The sequence below is a fragment of the Arvicola amphibius genome, chromosome 3, assembly GCF_903992535.2.
Source record: "Arvicola amphibius chromosome 3, mArvAmp1.2, whole genome shotgun sequence".
NCBI lineage: Eukaryota > Metazoa > Chordata > Mammalia > Rodentia > Cricetidae > Arvicola > Arvicola amphibius.
In genome coordinates, this window is record NC_052049.1 from 175,859,066 (window position 1) to 175,879,417 (window position 20,352).

Genomic DNA, 20,352 nt, shown 5'->3' on the forward strand with positions numbered 1-20,352 from the left:
GAACTCACAGAGATCCGCCTGCCTGTGCCTCCCGAGTGCTGGGATTAAAGGCGTGCGCCACCACCGCCCGGCTTTGGCTCCCTCTTTTTAAAGAGGGATTGGCGGTTCCAGTCAAACTCTCAGGTTTGATTATAATAATTTTCTAGTATTGCCTGGAGTTCTTAAGCGTTCCACCTGCTGCTATGATTGCTGTGGTTAAAGCTGTATATGCCAGCATGCTTGGCAATATGTACAGTTAGCATGTAAGTTTCTCTGAATGACTTTTCCTTGCTAAATATACTTGTAATAAAATTGCTCCAAAGTAACATTTAACATTACATTGATTTGTTTTATGTATCTATGGGAAGATTTGTAGTAAAACTTAAATATTATTTATTGATAGGTACCCTTTTTGTTTGTTTGTTTTTTGGATTTTTTTTGAAATGGTTTTTACATAGCCTTCTCTGTCCTTGAACTCACTGTGTTGACCATTTGGCTGGATCTCAAAGATTATCCAAATGTCTCTGTTTCCCAATTACTGGGATTTAAGATTCAGTAGGTTTTTTGTTTGTTTGTTTGTTTGTTTGTTTTTTAAGACACTGTCTCTCATATTTTAGGGAAAGGCTTTCTTCACATTCACTGTGTGGCTGAGACTGCCATTGACTCCTGATTTTCCCATCTTTATATCCTGATTGCTGGGATGCTAGGTGTGTGTTACCATAGCCAACTCATGTAATTTAAGTTTGAAAAAGTGAGAGCCGGGCGGCGGTGGCGCACGCCTTTAATCCCAGCACTCGGGAGGCAGAGGCAGGCGGATCTCTGAGTTCGAGGCCAGCCTGGTCTACAAGAGCTAGCTCCAGGACAGGCTCTAGAAACTACAGGGAAACCCTGTCTTGAAAAACCAAAAAAAAAAAAAAAAAAGAAAAAGAAAAAAAAAGAAAAAAAGAAAAAGTGAGATATGGCTGGTGTTGGCAGAGTTAAGGGCCATCTTGATGTACATATTGAGTTCTAGGCCAGTCAGGCCTATATATACAGCAAGTGTCTCCCTACTCTCCCCCAAAAATTTAGAGATGACTCTTTTACTAAATCTCTCAATGTGTTTGTTTTCTTATTGTGATTATTGTGATCACCGACTTCTCTTTGTTTTTCTTGAGGAAATACTAATTTTTTATTACATTCATTGTCATGTGCATACTCACGTATTCCACATCACGTGCATGCGCGCGAGTGTGTGTACGTATGTGTAGACAACTTTCATGAATGAATAGATTCTCTCTGCTATCCGGGTTTGATTTTCAGGAATCAGCAGGCTTTTTCCTATGTCTTGGTTCAAGGAAAAAAATTTAAAGGTCATTATCGATTTATTAAACTATCTAAAACATACTTTAAACAATTTTAAACAGAAGAACATTAATCTTGATAATATATTTGCTATCTTCTTTAAGGAGTCAGCTTTTTAAAGAATAGCTGCTCTTTTTTAGCAGTTAAGTAACTGCCAGTGCTTCCTGCTTTTACATTAAATTTCATCTGTCTGTCTGTCTTATCTGTCTATCTAGGTCTTTGGAGACAGCACTGTAATTTACTCTGTAGATCTCAGACTCACAGATCCTCCTGCTTCTGTTTCCTCAGTGTTAAGATTAAAGGCGGATACAATACCTGATAGTTTCATCCTTTTAAAGGTTGATCATAATTTGCTTTTTGTGTATGTACATGCATGCTTACATCATTGTTTAGAGGGCAGCTTGTGACAGACACTCTCCAGTACTCACTGAGCCTCCTCATCAGCCATAAAATTTTTTTTTTTTCAAGATTTTTTTTCTTTTTTCTTTTTTTTTTTTTAAAGATTTATTTATTTATTATGTATAGAACATTCCTTCCCTGTATGCTTGCATGCCAGAAGAGGGCATCATATCTCATTATAGATGGTTGTGAGCCACCATGTGGTTGCTGGGAATTGAACTCAGGACCTCTGGAAGAGCAGTCAGTGCTCTTAACCTCTGAGCCATCTCTCCAGCCCCAGCCATAAAATTTATCTTAAGGAATGTAGTTATGTATTAGCAGCAGATATTCCTGTTTAGTATGGCATGGCAAATCTTGGTCAAATAAAGTATAAGAAATTGTACAGTCTACAAAAGAATATAGATTTAAAATTTTTCTTTTTCCTTTTTCCTTTTTTTTTTTTTTTAAATGAAGACAGGCTTCCTCTGCGTAGCTTTCCTAGTCATCCTGGATCTTGCTTTATAGATCAGGCTGGTCTGACCCTCTGAGCTCTAGGTTGGCTGTGAACCCTGTGCACTGGGATTATAAAGGCAGTGCTCAAGACAGGTTTTCTCTGTATAACAGTCAGTCCTGACTTGGCTGTCCTGGAATCAAAGTATTTCTTAATAGGAAAGAGGTTCATAGCTTTAAAAAGTATAAAATTTAGGATCTTAGGCTCAGATTGTAAAGTATCTGCTCCTAAGGCATAAGGTCCTGATTTTAGATCTCCAGCTCCCAGACCAGAGCCTAATGAGGAAGCAACAGTGGAATCTGCCCAGTGCTGGGAGATTTGAGGTGTAGAGACATTTGAATGCACAGAGCTCTGCCATCACAATCACATCAGGACACTCCCAGGCTTATTAAAGACCCTGTCTTACAAACAGCTAGACAGTGATCGAGGGAGGACACTCTTACACAAGGTTTAGACATACAAATATGATGAGAGGTTGATAATTTCCCCAGAATTTACTATAAAGAATAGATCCTGGGGCTGGAGAGATGGCTCAGAGGTTAAGAGCATTGCCTGCTCTTCCAAAGGTCCTAAGTTCAATTCCCAGCAACCACACAACCATCTGTAATGGGGTCTGGTGCCCTCTTCTGGCGTGCAGGCATACACACAGACAGGATATTGTATACATAATAAATAAATAAATAAACAAATAAATAAATATTAAAAAAAGAATAGATCCTCCTCAAACTGAAATGTCCTTTGTCTCTGCCTCCTAAGTTCTGTGATTAAAGGTGTGTGCCACCATACCTGGCTTCCATCATATGTACACTTATGCTAATCATGAATAGTCAATTGGAGACTTTTAGATATTTTCTGAATGTTTGGTCTATCTTTTTTGGAAATTGTCAGGCATGCTGACATTGCTTAGCTGATAAAAGCAGTTGCCGTGTAATTTCCTGAACACATGTAAAGAAAGAAGTAGAAAAACTGACTCCACAGTTAACCTCCGACCTTCATACAACATCCACTCCAGAAAAGAACATAAAGACCAACAATTTAGACACCTACAAGATGTGACTGCCATTTGTAAAGTGTAATCTGAGATAATCAATGAAGGAAGGTATAAACTCATCTGATCCAGTAGGATGGGAACAGGGTCTCAATATGTAATATAGGCTATGTGTGTATTGTCTGTGTATTCAGTTGTGAGAGAAAAATTGGGGGAGTTGCGTCTCCTACATGGGGGCCTGGGACTACTCTACAATATATGCCTTTTAGTTGCACTTCTTGGATGTGTGTTATGCTCATAACTTACTACTTCTGCCTGTTTTTCTACAGAAATAAAACTCTTGAATCGCTATGAGGAATCAACTTGTTTTGGTGTTGAGGGCTATTAACAGGCACTTCTGTTTTAGTATTTGGAATAGAAGCAATCTTACTATGCTTTGTTAGAATCTTTACCCTTTTTATGAGTAATGTAAAAATTAAGTATTGATTTGCGTTCTTAAAAACCATTGTGAAGGACTTTAGAGACACCACATTTCCTGCTCTTTGAAGAGTACTCCGTTTGATTCCCATCTCATAACTGTCTGTAGAGTTAGAGGAACTGATGCCCTCTTCTGGCGTCTCTAGATGTACATGCCCGAATACACTTAAAATAACAGTTTCAAAAACTGAAAAACTATTGTGAGAAAAAAGATTTGGTACCTGTTAATTCTTGATTATGAAACTGGTTTTTTTTTTTTATAAAATATTTATTTATTATGTATACAATATTCTGTCTGTGTGTATGCCTGCTGGCCAGAAGAGGGCACCAGACCCCATTACAGATGGTTGTGAGCCACCATGTGGTTGCTGGGAATTGAACTCAGGACCTTTGGAAGAGCAGGCAACGCTCTTAACCTCTGAGCCATCTCTCCAGCCCCAAACTGGTTTTTTTTTAAATTAATCTTGTTATTAAACTATTTGAGTGTTCTTTCATTTTGATAAAAGAAAAAAATAAAGTCTCTTGTCGGTGCACTACTTTTATTCCCTTAAGTAAGAGAGATCTGTGCTTGAGAACTGTTTTCCTTCTCCTTCCAGTTGGCTCCACTATCTTCATTTTTGTTTGACCTAGTATTTGTGTGATTTGTCTGTAGTTTTTTTCTCTGAGCTAGCTTGTCTTTCATTTTTTATAGGAAGATGAGGATCCTAGCAAAGGTGATCCTAGTCGGTCTGTTGACCCAGGTGAAGATAATGTGACAGAACAGACCAATCACATCATTATTCCCAGCTATGCGTCCTGGTTTGATTATAACTGGTGAGTGGGCTTTTTCCACCTGAGGGGTGGGAACACTTAATATTCATACTGGTTTGTACTGTTTTGTTCCCTTCTGAGTCACCCTGAATAAAGAAGATGGGCGGCTATATATTAAAAAAATAAATATATATATATTTAATAATATATATATAAATAAATATATATATAAATATATATAAAAAATATTTTTTACATATTCTTAGTTTTTTTGTTGTTGTTTTTTGTTTCCTCATCACTGCAGTAGTTTTTAAGCTGTGGGTTGTGAACCATTTGGGGTTGCATATCAAGATATCCTTAATAGCAGATACTTGCATTACAGTTCATAACAGTAGCAAAATAACAGTTATAAAGTTGTAGCAAAATAAGTTTATGGTTGGGGTCACCACACAGGAGGCACTGTATTAAAGTGTTACGGCATTAGGAAGGTTTGAGAATCACTGTGCTATAGGGTCTTGTTTTGTAACCCAGGCTGGCCTCACTTTTGCAATCTCTACGTTGGTTCTTAGTCCCTCTTTTGCCTTATCTGTTTTAAAATTGTTTAAAAACAATTTAGAAGTAAAAGTTGTTTTAAATACAAAGTTTCATAGATCACTGATTTGTTATGTAATTAATACTTAGCATGTTGCTTCTCTGGAAAGCTTTCTTTGGAACCCATATGTCATCACACACACCACACACACACACACACAAGTACACACACACACATCAGTAACCAAAATCTGGCTACATAGTCAATTCACATAGAGTTTGCTAGGCCTAATATTTTTTTCTTTGACTCTACAGTGTTTCTGACCTAAAAAATGCTTTAAATTATCAGATATCTTTATATATAGTTACTTAATAAGAGCTGACAATCCTTGACATATTATAGTTCATCACAGTTTTGAGGGCTAGAAGAAGACAAACTGGTGTTGAGGAATCTGAGTAACTTATTATAAATTCCAACTCTTGGCCATACTTATTACCCTGAGTTTTGTTAACCACTTTCCAAAGAAATCCTATTTTGTGTCATTTTATTGCCATAATGTTATAGAAAAGAGAAGTAAGAAAATTTTTTTTCCTCATAATTTTTGTTTCTTTTTGAGACTGGGCCTTGAGTTATACCTGAGGCTATCATCAGATTTTTGTCAGTCTTGACTGTTTCTCAATTGTTGGTGGTACAGACTTGAGCCAATATTCCAGTAGAAGTTTTCTAGTTATTGAAAGCAAACTACAATGTGTTATATGGGTTGGAAATTCACAACCTTTTAACTGTGTTGTTTCTTCTTACATGTAAAGGAAATTGTCCAGTCAAACTAATTTTAGCATGAAGTACTCAGTTTTGGGATTTATTAGTTTCCCTTTGAAAATTGAGTAATGCATAGCTCAAATTTTAATATTTAATTATTAAAAAAAATCTCAATCTCTTTTCTTTCAGTATTCATGTGATTGAACGGCGTGCTCTTCCTGAGTTTTTTAATGGGAAAAACAAATCCAAGACTCCAGAAATGTGAGCCTAGTGTTTATAGCACTTTTATGTTTGTAGCATGGATTTGTGACTTTAGTTTTATGTAGATGAGTGTTTTGCCTACATGTGTATTTATGTGTATCGTCTAAGTGCAGTGACTGATGGTCATGAGAGGGCACTGGGTCTCCTGAAGCTGGAGTTAAAGAAGGCATTCTTTAACTGAGCCTTCTCCCCATCCTTCCTGATTTTAAAGTCACAATTCTCACTCAGTTGTTACTGTTTTGTTTTCTTTTGGTTTTTGTTTTTGTAATTTGCAAATAGTGTGTATACCACTCAGAAATTATTCATCTTATTTCTGCACCATTATTACTTCAAAGGAACTTATAGTTTTTCTTCTTTCCAAACTTCATATTATATGTATGTCAGTTCTAACATTTAACTATTAAATCTAGTAAATGGTGTTTGAGGCTTGTCATAGTAGCCTTTAATTGTTTCTATGGGTGTTACATGCATTTACATATAATGGTCTGATGGGGAATAGAATCTTTATCCCCACGGTAAATTATTACTAATTACAAGCATGTTATATAGTTCCATCTAGCAGCATTTGAATTGGGCTAAATTTCTTAAAGCATTGCTTTTGCAATAGAATTGAAAGAAACTAAGGGCCTGGAGAGATGGCTCAGAGGTTAAAAGCACTGACTACTCTTCCAGAGGTCCTGAGTTCAATTCCCAGCAACCACATGGTGGCTCACAACCGTCTGTAATGAGATGTGGTGCCCTCTTCTGTCATGCAGGTGTACATGCAGGCAGAGTATTGTATATATAATGAATAAATACATTTAAAAAATAAAGCAATTTGAAAATTTAAAAAGGAAACTGGAAGGAGGTTCCTTGTCAGGAAGCATTTTTTGTCTTTCTTTTGACACCTTGTCATGTATTTCTGGAAATTTGTTTTTTTGTTTGTTGGCTCTTTGTTTGTATTTGTTTGAGATCGGTCTCACTATGTAGACCAGGCTAGACAGCGAGGGATGCACAAAGAAACTGTGTCTTGGGGGACAAACAAACCTTGTTGGTAGATGTCATAATCCTTAACATTTTGAATTTTTAAAAAGCATTTGTGACAGAAATAATGCAGTAGTATACTTTGGAATCTTCTGTGACATTTAGTTTCAGAAATTTTTTCTTGATTTTGTTTGCTTCTATCTTGCCTTTGAATTTGATCTCTTTGGTTGGTTGTCTGGCTATGACTTCCTGAAGGGACTGCCCTGAGAAAGCGCGTGGGTCTGTCCAGAGCCGTGTCTCAGGTGGGAAGTAAGGGTGACTCACTGTGGAGACCACAGGCCCGAGACGCCTTGAGTTCTGGTCTTCTCACTTTCCAGCCTCAGTCCCAGGCTGCTTTTCAAATGCTCTGTGCTTCAGTTTCCTTAGGTGTGAAGTAATAGAAGAATCTGGGTATCAGGTGAACAACTTCACAGACAGTGTGGAGAACACTGCTTAGCAACCAAGACTAGGTGACTTTATGTCTTGTTACAATATACTATACATCTTACTGCTTCTGAATTTATTAGAACTATTAATATTTTTAATACAGTATCCGTGTTTAACATTGCCGTCATTTTTCTTTCTTTCTTTCTTTTTGCCTGTGGTTGTCAAAGATTTTGAGTTTTGGCTTTGGGAATCCTTTATTTGAAAGACACAAGTCTATCTTATAAATTTTGTACTTTTTTTTTTTTTTTAGATATTTGGCATATCGAAATTTTATGATTGACACATACCGTCTAAACCCCCAAGAATATTTAACCAGTACTGCTTGTCGGAGAAACCTGACTGGAGATGTGTGTGCTGTGATGAGGTACGTGTTTGGCTTAGGTCCTGTTCTCCAAGACTTTCGAGCTTAATAGCTCTTTAGATCTACCTGATTCTGTATTCCAGATTCTTGTTACTTTCCTTCACGTGTCTCATGTGTTCCCGTTTGAGCTTGAAGTCTGGTGGGAGGGCTCAACTCTCGTGGAGCAGGAGCTCCAGGCAGTTAGGAGTAGTCCGGTACAGGTTCTCATCTGAGCAGATTGCCTGGATACCTTCTTCATTGCACTCAAAAGTATTCTGCCTTTTTAATAGTTATTTGAGTAATTTGTTCCTGGACTGGCAGCCCCCAAATCATGACCTGGAGACTTATTAATTATGAATGCTTGGCCATAGCTTAAGCTTGTTCCTTTTTTTTTAAGCTTTATTTTTATTTTTTATGTGCATTGAGATGCAGGGTCTCAAATAATCCCCTGGAACTAGAGTCACATAGTTGTGAGCTGTCATGTGGGTGGTGCGAGTTGAACCTGGGTCCTCTAGAAGAGCAGTCCCCCAGTCTTGTTTCTAGCTAGATTTTTTTTAAACTTATTTATTATGTATACAATATTCTGTCTGCGTGTATGCCTGCAGGCTAGAATAGGGCACCAGACCTCATTACAGATGGTTGTGAGCCACCATGTGGTTGCCAGGAATTGAACTCAGGACCTTTGGAAGTTCAGGCAATGCTCTTAACCGCTGAGCTATCTCTCCAGCCCCCTAGATTTTTTTTTTTTCTTTTAAACTTAAATCAACCCAGTTTCTTGAGTCTGTGTTGCCGTGAGGGTTATTTATCTCATCTCTGTAGTGTCCATCCCACTTTCCCGTTTCCTTTCTGTCCGTTTGGCTCTCAGTTGGCTGTCAGGCTCCCGTTTTCTGTCTGCCTAGCTGTTGACCATTCAGCTTTTTAAATCAATCAGGTACCAGCACTCGGGAGGCAGAGGCAGGCGGATCTCTGAGTTCGAGGCCACCCTGGTCTACAAGAGCTAGTTCCAGGACAGGCTCTAGAAACTACAGGGAAACCCTGTCTCTAAAAACAAAAAAAAAAAAAAAAAAAAAAAAAAAAAAAAAAAAATCAATCAGGTATCTTAGACTATGTAAAACATGAACACATTTTACATAGCTAAACAAATATTCTGTCCCACAACACTGTTGCATAGTTCATAGCTTTTGACTTATAGTCAGATCATACAATGACAAAGGATTTGAGTGGGGAGTGTATATACCGTCCCAGGAAATTGGGATTGTCTTCTTAATTTGGTCAGAGAACGACCTTTTTTTTTTTTTTTTTTTTTTTTTTTTAAATTTATGTCTGTGTGAGGATGTCAGATCTTGGAGTTACAGACAGTTATTAGCTACCATGTGGGTGCTGGGAATTGAACCCGGGTCCTCTGAAAGAACAGTCAGTGCTCTTAACCACTGAGCCATCTCTCCAGTGCCGAGAATGACTTTTTTCATTTTGGCCTAAATAAGCATGTTAGTGTTTTTAATTTGTGAATATAACTATTATTTGAGATTGCTGGCAGTGAATGCCTTGAGTCTCAGCAATTGGAAAACAGCCATACAGAAGTTTGTGTATTCAGGGCCAGCCTGGTCTTTATAGTGAGAGGTGCCAGGGCTACATTGTAGTACCAGCTCAAATATAAAACAAACACCCACAGTTACTCTCCCTTAAACAGAATCAAGATGCTTGGATGCAGAACATGTGTTCTTTATTCTAGTTTTTATCAAGTGCATGATTATGGGTTCACAGATAAGATTGCTTCATTAGATTTTAATGTACAGAACTTTCATCTTTCAGGGTTCATGCCTTCTTAGAGCAGTGGGGTCTTGTTAACTACCAAGTTGATCCTGAAAGTCGACCCATGGCAATGGGCCCTCCTCCTACTCCTCATTTCAATGTGTTGGCTGACACACCTTCAGGGCTTGTTCCTCTGCATCTTCGGTCACCTCAGGTAAGTTAGGTTTTTCAACTCTTGAGGTATACCTTTCATTCTTGATCTGATTGGAAGTTATTCTGGTAATGGGGTTAATTAATTCCCTTAGTGTTGTTTCTTAGTTTTGGAATTGTATATCTTGGTTTTCATTTCTCCAAATGTAAAAGTTCATAACGGTGTGAATATGTAGTGTTCAAGGTAATATTGTGCCACAAATTCTAAGACTTTATACTATGACATTACCAAAGTTTTTGTTATTCTTTAGCTCTTTACCCCTTTGCCATTAATGTCACTAGTAAATACGCAGATAATAAACTTGTCATATGTGTCTTGGGAGCGTACATTTTAGAACCTTTATTAATAACTTTACTAAAGGTTTCAGAAGTAATAGGATTTCATACTGTATTTCCTTTTTGTTGTGAAAGTGAGTATTCCATTTTATCAGGAATATTTCCTCTTTTCTCTGAGTTAAGGGAGCAACAAAAATACTTTTTTCCTTTGTTTTGGTTTTGGTTTTTTTCAAGACAGGGTTTCTCTAGCTTTGGAGCCTGTCCTGGAACTAGCTCTTGTAGACCAGGCTGGCCTCGAACTCACAAAGATTCTCCTGCCTCTGCCTTCTGAGTGCTGGGATTAAAGGCATGTGCCACCACCGCCTGGCTGTTTTTTTTTTGTTTTTTTTTAAGATTTATTCATTTTTATTATGTCTATAGTATTCTCAGTACTCTGCCTACAGGCCAGAAGAGGGCACCAGATCTCATTACGGATGGTTGTAAGCCACCATGTGGTTTCTGGGAATTGAACTCAGGACCTTTGGAAGAGCAGGCAGTGCTCTTAACCACTGAGCCGTCTCTCCAGCCCCATTTTTTGTTTTTGAGACAGGGTTTCTCAGTAGCTATGGAGTCTTGGAACTCTGTAGACCAGTTGTGACCTTGAAGTCACAGAGATCTGACTGCCTCTGCCTTCTGCTGGGATTAAAGGCGCGTGCCACCACCACCTGGCAATACTTGCCTTTTTAATGGTGAGTTTATTACCAGTTTACTGTGGAGGTGTTTTGTGTTGTTGTTCTTTGTTTTTGTGGCTTGACCCAAAGCAGGTTTTTTTTGTTTGTGTGTGTGTGTGTGTGTGTGTGTGTGTGTGTGTCTTATTTTTTGAGACAGGGTCTCACTTTGTAGCTCTAACAGTCCTGGAACTCACTTTATAGACCAGGGTAGCCCTGACCTCACAGAGATCCACTTGCCTTTGCCTCACGAATGATGGGGTTAAAGGAGTGTATCACTGCACTCAGCTAAGATATTTAGGAGCCAATGTTGACTGGAGAGATTGCTCAGTGTTTAAGAGCACTGACTGCTCTTCCTGAGGACCCGCGTTCAGTTTTCACCACCCATGTGGTATCTCACAACTGTCTGTATCTCCAGTCATAAAATGAACCAAAAACACCCCAAAAACCTTTATCCCCTTAAATTTGAACATATTAATACAGTCATTTGTCATTTGTCTTCCTCATAGGTCCCTGCTGCTCAGCAGATGTTAAACTTTCCTGAGAAGAACAAGGAAAAACCAATTGATTTGCAGAACTTTGGTCTTCGAACTGACATTTACTCCAAGAAAACACTGGCAAAGGTAAAGACTTTTATCAACCCACATGGACCACCACTTGCACCTGCCTTTTTGTAAGTCTGATAGGAGCCAGCAGGGTTTCTACTGACATCAAATGCATTGCAATAGTCACGTATATGAGTAACAGAGATTTAAAAATAGTATGGATAGTATTTTATCAGGATAATACAATTTGAAAAGTAAATTAGAATATACATTAATTACCAGGCGTTAGCATTGTGAGCCTCTGATTTGATTCAGCAGACTATTCTGATTACAAAACAGGTTAGTGAGCTTAAAACCCTGTTTACACACTGAGCCAATAAGAAAAACAACAACTGGATAGCGGTGGAGAAAGGATGAAACAGTATATGAACAAAGTGCAGGAGACATGTTGTCAGCAGTCAGAAGAATTAATTTATCAGTAGAAGAGCAATAAAGGGAGGACTAGGTGTCTTAGGGTTTTCTTTGCTGTGAAGAGACCATGACCATGAGAACACTTAGGAAACATTCAGTCGGCATGGCTCAGTTACAGTTTCATAGGTGCAGTTCATTATCGTCATGGCAGGGAACAGGCAGATGTGCTGGAGCTGAGAGAGCTATTCTCACAGGTTGCAGGAAGTCAGCTGAGACACTATCCTGATCATAGCTAACCTCGAAGCCAGACCTATAGTGACACACTTTCTCCAACAAGGCCATTCCCACTGAGACAAAGCCTCATCTCTTAGTAGTACCACTTCTTGTGAGAGTATGGGGGCCAAGTACATTTAAACTCCAACAGTAGGATTGATGGATTAACTGTGTAATGGTTAACTCTGCTGGAAATAATGAAAAGATGTACACATTCAGAGGCTGGCAAGATGGCTTAGTGATTCCAGGAGTTGCAATCAAGCCTGACAGCCTAAACTCAGATCTCCAGCACACACATGACAGTTGCATTTGGTAGCGCCGTCTTGCAGCAAGAAGGGAGGAGACAGAAGAACCTTTTGAAGCTGTGGTCCAGGATCTGGAGCAGGAGCACAGGGGGTGCAGTGAAATGGACATTGCCCAGAACAAGGCAGACGCTGAGGCCACACTCGAGGTTGTCCCTGACCTCCATGTGTACAACCTCAGAAACAAATACACACATGTGCCTGAGTCTAAAACAATACCCTTTTTTTAAAAAAAATATTTATTTATTTATTATGTATACAATATTCCGTCTGTGTGGATGCCTGCAGGTCAGAAGAGGGCACCAGACCTCATTACAGATGGTTGTGAGCCACCATGTGGTTGCTGGGAATTGAACTCAGGACCTTTGGAAGAGCAGGCAATGCTCTTAACCACTGAGCCATCTCTCCAGCCCCAACAATACCCTTTTTAAACTATGATAAAAGCAAAATGAGGATAAATATATGGGTAAGAAATGAAATTGAATTTAAATGTATAATAAAATTGACGGCTGCTGGTCTGGTGCACATGTCTTTAATCCCAACCTGGTTACAGAGTGAGTTCCAGGACAGCCAGAGCTGTACCATAGAGAAACTGTCTCAAAAAAAAAAAGAAAAATAACCTAGAACAAGTCAGCTGATGGCTGATGCTTTAACATCAATCATAGAAATCAAAGGACAAATAAACTCACCTTGGAAATCTGTATTAAGTAATCAGAGGGGTAAAACAAAATGTAGATGTTTTAAAGTGTAGAACTTACCATTATAGCATCGTGTAAAAAAGTATAGGAAATTCCTTGGGATGAAAAGCAGTGAGAACAGGTAGGCTTAACACGAGTCAGTAGTGGCTACCTGCTTTTCTTAATTACCTAGAGCAGTGGTGAGTTTTTACCTTCTTCTTTAGTTCTTCTTTCTTACTTTGTTTCCCTAGCTCTTTTGGTCATTTCTTGGGTTTGAGATTCATATTTGGAGTGTTTCAGTTGCATATTTGTCTTTATTCTGCACACTTTCATTTCTAGCCTACAAAGGCTAGAAGAGGATGTTGCATGCTCTGGAAGTGAAGTTAGAAGATGGTTGTGAGCTGTACCATGTGGGTGCTGGGAATAGAAGCTGAGTCCTGGACAAGTTACAAGTGCTCTGACTATTGTTCTATCTCTGCAGCCATGTTTATTTTACGTGTTTGTAAGTGTTTGCCTGTATGTTGGTGTGCTTTGTTTGTATGTTTGTGTGTCATGTCAGATCAGGTCAAACTGGAGTGCTGGGGTAATAATCCAGTTCTTTAGAAGAGTAGCTGGTGCTTTTAACCCCTGAGCTATCTCTCCAGCCCCTGCAATTATAATTTACCAAAACTTTTATAGCATATGTAATTGAATAAATTATACTTGAAAAGCCAATACATGAACCAGTATAGAATTTTTTTTTTGCTCCGTGTGGTAACACATGCCATTGAACTGTTAACATTGAAGACCATTTACTATAAAAGTAATAACAGTGTTTAGATCTATTATGTGTGGATTTGAGTGACCACTTCCATAAACAGCACAAAGACTTCAGTAGACCTGGAAGTATACTCTGTGGAAGTTCCTACAGTTTATATGAAATGCAAAAATATTAATTGAAACTCAATAACTGACTAGTAGGTTTTATATATACTATATATAAATATATATATATCCTCATATATTATCTCATATGCATATACACACACGCGCGCGCACACACACACACACATATATATAAAGGTGAATTTGATAAAAGGCTGGGTATAATGTAGTATGTTTGAAATCTGTCAGAGCTCTAAAGCAAGAGTTTTTTAAAACAGAAGAAAAAATCTTGCTCAAACAGAAGGATACAGTACAGGGAATATTTCAAGAAGACTGGAAATCAGCAAGGATGGTTCGTTGATTCTCAATTGACCCTAGAGATAATAACATGCATGCGTGCTCTCACCCTTTATCGTACATGCTGGAAATTGAACTTATGGCCTCTCAAATGCTAGGCAAGGGCCCCTCTACTCAGTTCCAGCCACAGTATTTTTATTTGTATTTTCAAATTTTAATTATATATAATTTTATTAATTTTAATTTAATATAATTTAAAATTTTAATTATATATATAATCTTGCATGTTTGTCTGTGCACCATTTGCATGCAGTACCCTCTGAATCCAGAAGATGGCATCAGATGCTCTGGAACTGGAGGTTTACACCATATGGGTACTGATTTTGGAACCTGAGTGCTTTGGAAAAACAGCCAGTGATCATACCTGTTGATTTATCTCTACAGGTTTTTTTTAAACATTTTTTTAAAATTTTAATCACTGGAAAAGGAAAAATGCTCACATTGGGTTAAAAAAAGGGACAGCAATATTTTCTCTTTCAGAAACTTGAGTTTAGAACATAGACACAAGTAAAAGTAAAAAACATGGAAGAAGATATACTTGCATACACTGTAGAGCTGGAGTAGTGTATTGATACTGGCATAAGTAGATAGCAGATGAAGTTACTTAAATACATCTGGTGATAAGAAGCTGTAATTGAAGCTGGGCAGTGCTGCCACACGCCTTTAATCCCAGCATTCGGGAGGCAGAGGCAGGCGGCTCTCTTGTGAGTTTGAGGCCAGCCTGGTCTACAAAGTGAGTGCTAGGACAGGCCCCAAAGCTACAGAGAAACCCTTTCTCAAAAAAACCAAAACGAAAAAAAAAGCTGTAATTGAGAAGGCATGATACTTTCAGATTCCAAATCCATATATGTGTATATAGGCTATTTAAAAGCATAGAAATATGTAAACAAACATTGAAAGAATGAGAAATAGTCAAGACTAGGATGGACTTGCTTCTAGTAGCAGGTAGTTTAAGGGATTCCTCAACAGCACTCTAGGTCAAGATTCCACTGCGTAAGTTCTAGCAAAGACCAAAGAAATGTAGAATGCTCCTAAAGGCAAGCATAGATATCCAATTATTAAAATACATTCAACTAGTGTTGTTGGTCATGAAACCAAAAATAAGAAACAATTGTAAAATCTTACATAGAACTGACAAAATGAAATTTTTTTGTTTGTTCAAGCAGTATAATAGTGTAAAAAGTAAAAGGAACATTCCACTTATAGATTACATGATTAGGATAAAATCCATCCCCCAAACTTGTCAGCACGCTGATTACCTTGAGTTTGAGACTAATAAAGATTCAGTCTCAAAAAAAAAAAAAAAACCCAAAAATACTGCAGTTGGCCCAGTGGTTAAGAGAACTTACTCCACTTGTAAATATTCTTAGTTTAGTTCCCAGCACTTATTTTATAGTTAGCCATCTATGACTGTAGTTCTAGGGGGTGATGTTCTGGCCTCTTTGTTCACCAGGTTTCCATATGGTAAACACATATACGTATAGATATATACACAAATGTTTGCTGTAATAGCATTAAAGTATAATTAAGCCTTTACTATGTGCGTGTAACTCTGATACAGGATGAATTTCTATCAGTTTTATCAACACAAGGAAACTATGGACTGGTAATTGTTTTTCTATTTGTACACACATTTTGTGTGTGCATGTGTGTGTGTGTTTGAAGGCAAAACAAAGAGACTCAGAAATGTAAAACAACTAAAAAAGTAAACAAACAAGATGTACAGCCAATGAAACCTAATGTTAAAAGCATTGAAATGTATTGAATGCTTTTGTACTTTGCTATCAGACCAATTAATTAAGACTTAAAGGAGGAATCCTTTGTAGTTATTTTTTTTTTTAATTTTAGTTTTTCAAGACAGGGTTTCTCTGTGTAGCTCTGGCTGTCCTGGAACTCACTTTGTAGACCTGGCTTGCCTCAAACTCACATAGATCCTGTGCTTCTTGAGTGATCGGTATAAAGATATGTGGCACTACCGCCTGGCGTATTTTTTGTTTTTGTTTTTAACTAGGTTCTCTCTACATGGCCTTGTCTGTTTTGGAACTCTGTAGACAGTGCTGGCCTTGAACTCACAGAGATCTTCCTGTCACTGCATCCTGAGCCTTGGTATTAAATGCCTGTTTCACCATGCCCAGCTATTTTTTTTTTTTTTGTAAGAAAGTTTATTTTTTATTTTACTTTGTGTGAAGTTGTCTGTATGTGTGTCTGTATACATGCATGCATACATACATACGTGTGTATATATATCATACAAACACACACAACATATCATCTGTGTACCACTTGTTTGTCTTTTGTCAGTGGAATCCAGAAGAGGGTGTGGGATTCCAAAAACTGTAGTTTGAGATGCTGTGAGCCGCCATGCTAGTGCTGGAAACTGAACTTGGGTCTTTGGAAGAGCAGCCAGTGCTCGTTCTAAGACTTCTCTTTAGCCCCCTTTGCCATTTTTAGGTAAAGGTTTTTGTGTTTTGTTTGTTTGTTTTTCCATGTGTAGGAATGTTTTGTCTGTGTATGTATTATGTGTATAGGCTACACTTGAAGCCTAGTGTTCTTAGAGGTCAGAAGTGGCCATTATATCCCTTGATGTGTACTTAAAATTGTTTGTAACTGCCTCAGTGAGTGTGGAAACTCAGCTTGTTTTCACTCCAAGAGCACTGAGTGCCCTAAGCACTGAGCTGGGTCTCTGTGCCCTTTCACAATTTTTTTTACATGAGAAGGAAGTTTTTTATCTGAAATCCATAGATTTGTACACCTCGGTAAATATTTTAAAAAAATATAGAATTCTCCTGCAGTTTACATTTGTAAGCCCCTGAAGAGTCTTCTGAAAGCCCCTTGTCCTTAAGATAGGAAGTAGGTCTTGATGTAAGCAGTGCAGATGCAGTGAATTCTTGTACGTCGAAGACATGGTTGTTGGTCTGATCCTCGGTGCTATCTATGTCTAAGTTTTATAATTGTCCCTAGATTTTTCTGTGTTTGGTTCCTTCTGAAGTCAGATGAAATGTTAATGGATTTGTTTCTCAATCTGATTGATACCTCTGATTCAGGTTCATTAAGAAGTTCCTTTGTCTTAAAATACTTCTAAGTGCATTTTAGAAATATATTGTGAGTTCTAATGCATATTTTCATTAAACATGTTTTTATAGTTAAAGATTTACCTCAGTGAGACGACACTTGCCAACCATGCCCTACGGTCTGGGTTAATTTCTATGTACTACAAAACCAGAAAAAAACTAACTTTTAGGAATTCTAGATACTTAGGTTAAAAACTGAATTTTCGGATTTTTGTGTTTAGTTTTGTTTTGTTTTGCAAATGTTCGATACTATATCATGATTTAAACTGAACGTTGTAGAGGCCTAGTCAGGCATAATTAAATCTTTACTGTGTGTTTGTAACTCAGATACAGAATGAAATTCTAGCATTTACATTGGTAAGCTTTAGCAACACAAGGAAACCATGGAAAGGTAATTTTTCTATTTATACATAACAGGCTTTCAAAGATTAGACAAATTAAAAGTAGGAAAATTTGTAGTATTATAGCGTTTGTCTTTGGAGTTCATACATTTAAAAGTAGCCTGTCCCAAGTAAATCTATGATTGGAACATTTCCTGCAAATCAAGGATTATCTTGTCATAGCTTAGATGGCTTATAACCTATAGGGTACCTATATCCTAAAACCAACTTCCTCTTGGAAAGGATTGTTGAGAAAGTGGTCATGTGAGCTTAGGGAGTCACTTGGAGACTTTTCAGAGATATAGATTGGGGATAATGTGGAATTGTTAGGGTTGGAATTAAGAATCCAAACTTTGGGGGTCAAAGATGACCCAGTGGCTAAGAACACTTACTGGTCTTGCAAAGGACCTTGGTTGGGTACTACCACTCACACAGAACTTACTACCTTATATAAGTCCAGTTGCAGGGACCTGCTGCTCTCTCTGGCCTTTGTGTGCATTGCTTGCACATGGTGCACACATGTGGTCCAAACACTCATACCGCTAAAGTAAAAGTAAATTATTAAAAAATAATCTAGTGTTGTATATATGTGGTGCATTTCATCCTAAAATCCTAGGGGAAAGATCTTTTTTCAAGTTTAAATATTTACCTTAATTTTTTTCCCCACTGCATTTATTTATGTGTGTACGTGTGTGCACAATCATGGTTGTGTGGAAGTCAGAGGACAAGTTTTGGAAGACACTGTTCTCTTTCCATCCAGCCTTTACCCTGTCATCCTTCTGCCTGGCTCTTATATTATTTTTGTATAATTTTAGATGATTTATTTATAAATTTTCATATTGTATATCTTCCAAAGTTGAAATAGCATGGAAGTAGTTCCTGTGACTAATGAAAACAAGAATCTGTTAAAGCATGTCGGACTTTATGTTGAAGGTTTTGATTGTTTAGTTATTGGGGACTCAACTTGGTGGATTGAATAAAGCCCTGAAGACGTCTGCTTGCACCCTTCACTGTGCATTTGTGATGAGTAAATAATCTCTGACTTTGTGTCTTTAGAGCAAAGGTGCTAGTGCCGGAAGGGAGTGGACCGAGCAGGAGACTCTCCTTCTCCTGGAGGTAAGCCAGCAGTGACATAGCCCTGCAACTGATGCCTGCGAGTTTCTGCTTCCTCTGTTTTCTTCATTTTCTCTCACTAAAATTTGAAAAGATAACTTTTTTAGTGTTTTTGTTACTATTTTTAGTTATTCTAGTCTGTCCTTTGGATGTCAGTGTTAAGCATGTGCCTTTTCAGTACCACGTTTTAAAATCAGACCTCTTGACCAGCCATGCCTGTCATGCATGGTGATTGGACAGGAGTGTGTACTCAATACTCCCAAGGAATACAGTTTTTTGCAGTGCTGTTTTGGAATGTTTGTGCCATGAGGAGAAATTTAATTGTACTAGAAATGGAGATAGCAGCAGTTACTTCTGCACACTGGTGTTCTTTGGTTTTTGTTTGTTAAGTTTAGTGGATAGGACTGGAGAGATGGCTCAACCATTTAAAGACTAGATTCACAACTGAAAATATGAGATTAGTGGATATTACAGAGTGACGTCAGAAGTTCTGAGCTACTGTTTACTCTGAACATACTGAAGCAAACCGGTGTACCCTTAAACAATAGTACATTTTCTTTGCAGCAGGTGAGATTTAGGTTGTGTTTATGTTGGTTTTTTTTTTCTTTTTTCTTTTCCCTAAGAATAAGTAAGTCTCAGCAGCATTGTTTAACATTAACACTGTCCGTAAATGCAGTTTGTTTAGCGAAATCATTAGCTTAAAAGTTGGTTTTCCGGTGTAGAGCCTCTAATCCTAGCATTTGAAGGCTGGTGCCTAAGCATTGTAGGTCCTTTCCTTCCATGATTAGATATGGCAACTCTGTCTTAAAAACCTTCATAAGAAAAACAACACACATGCATATACACACACAGAAAATGCCAGGTATGGTGGCACACACCTTTAATCCCAGTACTTGAGAGGCAGTGGCAGGCAGATCTCTGTGAGTTTGAGAGCTAGTTCTAGGACAGTGTCCAAAGCTACAAAGAAATCCTGTCCCTGTCTCGAAAAACCAGAAAAAAAAAAAGAAAAGGGGGTGGGGTGGGGGCTACACTGCTTAGGCCGCATAGGATCCCTTTTTTTCAGGAACCAAAGCACATATCTGTCCTTCCGTATGTGTACCTTGGCCTTTGGTGTACACAGTGTGAGTCTTGTTTTTCTAGCCTTCAGATCTGTTAGAAAATTTATTTCTGTGATTTAGGCCAAGACAGTCTTGAGTAGTTGGCTGACAGCAGTGCTTTCCATAACCTTGGCCCTGGGAGGAAAGGAGGGGCTAAGAGCTTTGTTGTTTCACTTGTGCTGTGGAGGGCGCGTGACACCACGTGGAGGCGGCAGTTCCTTCCCCAGTATAGGAGCCAAGGACTGAACTCAGGCGGTCATGCTTGGCTGCAGAAGTTTTAACCAGCTGAGCAAAATGACTGACATTCTAGACAGTTTAGTGAGCTCTAGCTTAGAGAGTGCCCCTGTGTCTAAAAGTCAGGTAGAGATCAATAGTGGACAATAACCTGACATTGACCTCTGGCGGCTCACACACCTGTTTCTATACACACAGCCTCAAGATAAGCTTCAGAATAGTAAACCAGCGAAATTATGGATTGAGTTATATCCAAATGAGATTTAGATTTGTCCGTAATGGGTAAATCTAGTTGCTTCTTTGGGATACGTTTCTAAA

General features: G+C 38.2%; 1 protein-coding gene across 2 annotated transcripts in view; it reads left to right on the forward strand.

Moving 5' to 3' along the window:
- Smarcc1 (SWI/SNF related, matrix associated, actin dependent regulator of chromatin subfamily c member 1) overlaps window positions 1-20,352 on the forward strand; it is a 114,672-nt gene that overhangs the window by 42,112 nt on the left and 52,208 nt on the right. For both annotated transcript variants that reach the window (XM_038323332.1, XM_038323331.1), the window contains exons 14-19: window positions 4,366-4,487; window positions 5,905-5,976; window positions 7,676-7,789; window positions 9,578-9,731; window positions 11,220-11,333; window positions 18,647-18,706. In XM_038323332.1, the coding sequence (XP_038179260.1) occupies window positions 4,366-4,487; window positions 5,905-5,976; window positions 7,676-7,789; window positions 9,578-9,731; window positions 11,220-11,333; window positions 18,647-18,706 (636 nt within the window). The remainder of the gene's footprint in view (window positions 1-4,365; window positions 4,488-5,904; window positions 5,977-7,675; window positions 7,790-9,577; window positions 9,732-11,219; window positions 11,334-18,646; window positions 18,707-20,352) is intronic.